At 44.9% G+C, this 6146-nt stretch overlaps 1 protein-coding gene across 1 annotated transcript; it reads left to right on the top strand.

Annotated features, from left to right (window-relative positions):
* Nucleotides 1-415: 415 nt before the first annotated feature.
* Nucleotides 416-6146, top strand: LOC115735046 (AT-hook motif nuclear-localized protein 7-like). The gene is made up of 5 exons (XM_030666081.2): nucleotides 416-932; nucleotides 1644-1711; nucleotides 4607-4738; nucleotides 5047-5208; nucleotides 5628-6146. Exons 1-5 carry the CDS (start codon nucleotides 524-526, stop codon nucleotides 5952-5954), a joined length of 1098 nt encoding a protein of 365 aa, XP_030521941.2. The 5' UTR covers nucleotides 416-523; the 3' UTR covers nucleotides 5955-6146.

Raw genomic sequence — 6146 nt, 5'->3', positions numbered from 1 at the left:
TACAAATTTTCGCATACGGTGCCGCGAAAAATATAGTCAGGCTCCGCGACATAGCCATACTTCATCCATAACTACATCAAATGACCTTTCAAGTAATTTTATGAAAAAAAAAAAAAAAAAAGGAACATGATGCAAAATGATAATTCAAAATATTGACGGAAATGTCCTTTACCTTAAGTACAAACAAGTAGTGCACTTAATGTAAATAAAGAAGGTTGTTTTGGTAAAGTCGCGCTTCCTTTTCGCACTTCTCAACGCGGAGCAGTGGTCGATACTCAACCCAAACTCCCAAAAAAAAAAAAAAAAAAAAAAAGAAAGAAAGATATATAATAAATTAAAATAAAAAAAAAAGGGGATTTGCCGATGGTAAAAGTCTTTTTCCTCCATTAATGAGGGAGGAAAGCCCCTCACGAAACCACAACGCCAAAAAGCCGTAACACTTGCCCTTCTCGCGCCATTCCACCAAAAGGAAAGGAAAGCGACCCAGTTCAAATCTCTCTCTCTCTCTCTCTTCTCGCTCGACATGGAAGACAGCAAGGCCGACGCCGACGCGGCCGCCACCGCGCGGTCCGGTTCGACCCGGAACGGTTCGGCCGCGGAGGCCCCGGCGCTGCCGCCTCCGCCGCCGCGAGCGGTAGTGCCGGAGGTGATGACGATGGCCGTCAACATGAGCGTGGGCCCGACCCTGCTGCCGGCCGAAGCGGCGGCGGCGGCGGCGAGCGGCGGCGGCGGTGGCGGCGACGGCGGCGAGGTCAGCTCGTTCGGGCAAACGAAGAGGAGGGGGAGGCCGAGAAAGTACGATTCCGACGGCAACTTGATACTGTCGCCGTCGTCCCCTCCCTTTGGCCTTCCCTCTCCTCCGTCGCGAAGGAGATATCGCGTCCGGGGTCGCGGCCGTGGGAACGGTAACAGGCAATTTCTGGCATCTCTAGGTAAGCCTTTACTATCATTTACATTTCCTAACTGCATAAATTTTCCATCTTTAACTCCAAATCCTGGATAATTACAACTGTTGTACGAATTCGACTTTCCAATTTGCTTTTTCATCCCAAATCCTTGATGGGTTTATCCCAATTTCCAGGTTTTTTTTTTCCCCCTGGGCAACATCACTTTTATCTCTATTTTTTATTTTAATGGTGAAGTGTCAATCAAAATGAGGAAAGAAATGTCTGGAATGCTTTCAAGGGCGGTCTCACCTAAAACCCAACTGCATTATTAACTTAGGGAAGCTTTGCTTGCTTGGTGAGAGAGATGAAGAGAGGGTTGGTTTTACAATGGGTGTTTTTTTATTTTTTTTGGTCTGAGGTTTTACAATGTCTTGTTTTTTTTTGGTCGGGAAAGGTCTTACAATGTTGGGAATGGTGGGTTTTGGTTTGGCGTGAGGGAGGAGGAGACATTGGAAAAAGGGACGGGTCATATATCATTATTCAAATGTCGGTAGAAAGACGTAATGAGCTTTCTTTAATTTCAAGCAAGGTGTGGACTTTTTGATCCCATTGGGGTTAACGTTCTTTTTAACTTCTCTATGTTGGACTTTATCATTTTAGTAGGAGGGAAAAAAAATATTTTCTAATATATATATTTTTATTTTCGTAAAGTGCTGTTTTGCACAAATTTTGAATTTTGATGTGTGGTGGTGGAAGGAGAGGTATTTGCGAGCACGGCAGGAGGGGACTTCACGCCGCACGTGGTCACCGTCAATACCGGGGAGGTATATGCCTTCTTCTCTTTTCCTTTTACCCTCTTATTTATTTATGTATTTTCAGTCTTTTTTACGTTAGAGATTCAAATTCAAACTGTTTAGGAGCATAGGAAAACGATCATTTTAAAGTTTGATGTGAAATTCAAATGTGGCTCGAAGTAGAACTAATTGGACCAGAGGTTTTTAAGGCATGGCTTGAAGTCTCTAGTGCTGTTGGGTTCTCTAAAATGTTCTTAAGGCGGTTAAGAGAATTGTATCTATTGTGTTCTAATGCATTCTCATATTCGGTTAGGATAGTTAGTAGCTGAGGAGATTGGATCTCCACCGTCGTCAATGAGTGATCTATGTTTGTAATTTGAGGGGCTCATACGTGTATATGGGGTCCCCTGCTCTTACTATTAACATCTAACATCCAACATTAGAAGAGCAATAGAAGTTATCTTGCAAAACTCTTCTCTCTCTAGAGATTGGTTCTACGATTCGGATGGGTCGAGAGAGTGAGAAAGCGGTTGACAAGGGAAAGGGTGAGTTTAGGAGATCAAGTAAGGGGTGAATGAGTCATTTGAAGCTTCTGTGCCGCGCGGTCGCAATCTCAAATGTCGACCTGTGACAGAGCACGGTTGAGAGTGTTTTGGTGGAAACCAACTGGTCGAAAGAATGTCAGAATGTTATTCCTGCTATTGTTGTTGTTAGAACAAGGCCGAAGAGGAGGAGTTTCGTGCCCAGAAAAATACGATCAAGGGCTATCATCTCCTGATTATTTGAGGAGAATCTCACCTAGGTGTTGCTAGTTGTGGAAAATTGAAGGATGGGTTCAAGGACTTGAAAAAGCGAATTGATGGTCTTGAGAAGATGCTTTGCGACGAGTTCTTGGCCTCCTTGAATAAAGTCGCCAGCCCATTGCATGAGCTCCTCTCGAGGCCATGGTGAACATTGTTAAGGAGCTAAGGACGGTCAAAGAGGAACTCAAGGCTGGCAAGATTTCCATGGTGGGTGGGTTTGGGGGGGGGGGGGGTGGTATTCACAATGATGCCGTGGAGTTTGGGGTGACCCGTCTGCCAAGGAGGCGGAGAACTTTATATGGGGTATGGAATGATACTTTAATCTCGTGGGATCAAGGACCATGAGATTAAGGTACTGATTGCTATCACTTAGGTGTGACTTTGAGGTGCGGGGAGCCGAGTCAATCAAATATTGTGCTGTAGTTTTCACCGTCATCATCTTTCTCGAGCAATTCTTCCTGGAGTTAGCTAAGGGTGAAGTCTGGAGTGAGCTACGCTGACTCACTCCAAAGGGGTGTGTTCATGAGAGTGTGTGGGACCAAGCTCTTATTGGAGATTCCGGACATGGTCAAGCCCGAGGCGCCATTCTTATTCAAGGATGGCCTCAAGCATTGGCAAGGCTAACGTTGCAATGCCAAGGAGCCAAAAGCGATTCAATTCTCTAGCCATGGCCGAGTACTAGATTGATTCCCATCACTTCGACTCTTCCAAGTCCAAGAGAAAAGGTGGGGAGCGGATTACCACTATGACTAGAAAAGAGGAAGATGAATTCCACTATGAGCAAAGAGACAAAAGGGAGAAGCCTACAAGAGGCTCGTGAAGAAGCCACAAAGAGACGTGTCCAAGTATAGGGAGAAGAAGCCGATCAAGTGTTTCGTTTGCGATGGCTTCCACTATGCTCAATATTGTCTGAAAAAGAATAGGCTTCCGACAAACGCTCTCCATGGAAGAGGAGCTGAGGCGAGGAAAGCTGGGAGTATGGATTGGGGTGTTGAAGCTACATAGCACTTGAAGACTCAAGCGCTACCCAAGAAGCCTTGCCGATCAAGTTTGCCATTCGTGGAAGTCAAGGTTGGCAATACAAAGTCCCATCCATTGGTGCATCAAGGTTCATGTCAAGTGAAGCGGCGAAGAATTTGGATCTTCGAGTAGAGCTGACTAAATAGTAGTTCAAGGGGGTTAACGAGCAAGATGGCTATTGGCATTGCTTGGTACATGGATATACGCATCAGTGATTGGAAAGCAATTCGCAATAGAGGTAATTTCACTTGATGAAGACGATCTTGTTTTCGGGTAGTATTTCTTTGACAGGGTGGATGCCATGATCTTTGATGAGAATCAAATGGCTTATCACGGCTGATGCGAAATGCCAATATGTGGTACAATCATCCGTGGGTTGACGATGACCAAGACCATCTCTGCAATATGACTTGGCTAGATAAGGCTAAGAGTTGAGAATCCTGTGGCCAAGCTGAGGGTAAGGCCACAACCTTTGGAGGGGCCAAAGGTGGAGTTGGAGTGGTCTAAGCCAACTCATGAGGTGAGAGGATGCCAATTCATGTGCTTTTCTCGGAAGTGGGGGATTGCCGGGAACATGGAGTTGGTTAAGCAGAGAGAGGTATTGCTCGGGAAGCCAATTGGGGTTCAACAATCATGCAAACCGTGAGGTTAAGAAGGGAAAGACTAAATGGTGTGGGAGTGATCCAAGAGAAAGACTCGATTGAGCAAGTAAAAGATTTCAAGTTGAGAGCGCTGAGGGTGTCACTCAATTGTGTGGGGGGGAAAATGTCACGGATCCGAGGTTTTCAAAGTACAAAAGACAGAACAGGGGGCTAAGGTGACCAGGCATGCCTTGACCCTTCTAGGTGTCTAGCGTTCTCTTTGACACTACAGAATATTTTTAGGGGCATTATGAGAACTGTACATATGTATTTTAGAGCATTGAATTGCATAGTTGACAGGAAAGATTGGATCCGACTGTTAATTCATGGGAAAATCTAGGATTGTATATATGTAACACGCAATTAATATGGGAAATATGGGTTTAAATGCCATCCCTGCTTATTTATGAGCATATAATTGAGTACGTCAATAACGAATGAAATTCAATATGCAATTGCAGGACGTAGCAGGGAAAGTAGAAACATTTGCGCAAGGAGGGGCACGAGGCATATGCGTGCTCTCTGCCAATGGAGCCGTTTCCAACGTCACCATTCGACGACCTGGTTCTTCTGGTGGCCTTTTGACGTACGAGGTATGTGTTGATTCGTTCCTACTTCTGCTCATAGAATTGGCCGTGCAGACCTTTTTCAAATTTTTGCTTCTTCAACATTCCGCTTCTTGAGGAATTTTTCGGGGAGTAGTGGTTCGCTGACGAACATGTATCTCCCTGAGTGCGTGCTACATAAATTGCGACATCAAACGAAATCGGAAACTATTTATTACTGATCTGTATGAATGCATGCTGTCTTGCAAGAAATTTTGGTTTACTCAGAAGGTGTTTTTGTCTCATCATCAGGATTTAAATTTGTTTCTGAAAGTTAGGATATTATATTCTTGCAGGGGAGATTTGAGATACTGACATTATCGGGGTCATTCACAATCACCGATTATGGAGGAGTGAAGAACCGGACCGGTGGTTTGAGCATCTCGTTGGCTGGTCCAGACGGTCGGGTCATAGGCGGTGGAATTGCCGGTTTGTTGGTGGCTGCAAGTCCCATTCAGGTATGAACTTCCCTATTTCGTTCTCTTCAACTAAATTTAACTGCTATATATATGTGCATAGTATTCTCGTTTTGCATATGGAGGCATCTGACTTGCTGAAACATGTTGTTTTCTCATGAGCGACTCAAGTTTAACTTCACGAACATTGAGTTCGAGTCAGCTTTTAATTCATTCCGAGTGTCAGTTCAAGTCGAATTCAAAGGTTGTCACTAGTTGATTCTAACTTAGCAAGCCAATACTGGTGCTGTCACCTGATGAACTGACTTAAGAGGGATTAAGCACATTAGACAGTTAATTATGTGCTTTAAAGAGAAGAGAGGCAAAACCTGCGGCATCCACAATGTGATGATTCGTGTCAGGGCTTAATCTTTCATAATAAGATCTGCAACTCAAATTTGCTGGGCCCTGTTTCTTTTCAGGTTGTGATCGGAAGCTTCATGCCGAATGGTTACAAGCCCCATAAAAGAAAGTACACTCGCAGACAAGGAATTGCACCAGCTCCCGCAGCCATGGCCGGACCAGATGCCGTCCAGGGGGCAGCCCTGATTTCGCAACTGAAACCCGATCATGCAGAGATTTCCTTTGCCCAACCAGAACCAGATCATAAAACAGACGAATTTGATCCGATCGAGACTCCAAACGCCGATACACCTGACACCGAGGAGGACTGGGACGATCCCGAGGCCGGTCTCACGCCTGATCAGAGGCTTTATCCTGACATCAATGTGTCCGTTCCTGGTGACTGAGTCTCTATAACTCCCGGAGTTCTTAGGCTATTTAATGCGGATCGGATCTAATCTATTTGAGGTCTTTACAGGCTGCTGACAAAATGACTGGACAAATTAGAGAACTAACTTTGTCTATGGCTTCCTTTTCTGTGTTCATGAATGACTTTGTAGGAAATGCTTCCTCTTTGTTGATCAGCCAACGTTGTGGAA

Source organism: Rhodamnia argentea, chromosome 10 (genome assembly GCF_020921035.1).
Source record: "Rhodamnia argentea isolate NSW1041297 chromosome 10, ASM2092103v1, whole genome shotgun sequence".
Classification (NCBI taxonomy): Eukaryota; Viridiplantae; Streptophyta; class Magnoliopsida; order Myrtales; family Myrtaceae; genus Rhodamnia; species Rhodamnia argentea.
This window is presented reverse-complemented; position numbering and strand designations above follow the sequence as displayed.

Coding starts and splice junctions, on each gene's coding strand:
- LOC115735046 (XM_030666081.2), top strand. CDS start 524: ATGGAAGACAGCAAGGCCGACGCCGACGCGGCCGCCACCGCGCGGTCC. Junction 1,712..4,606: donor TCACCGTCAATACCGGGGAG/GTATATGCCTTC, acceptor ATGCAATTGCAG/GACGTAGCAGGGAAAGTAGA. Junction 5,209..5,627: donor TGGCTGCAAGTCCCATTCAG/GTATGAACTTCC, acceptor GTTTCTTTTCAG/GTTGTGATCGGAAGCTTCAT.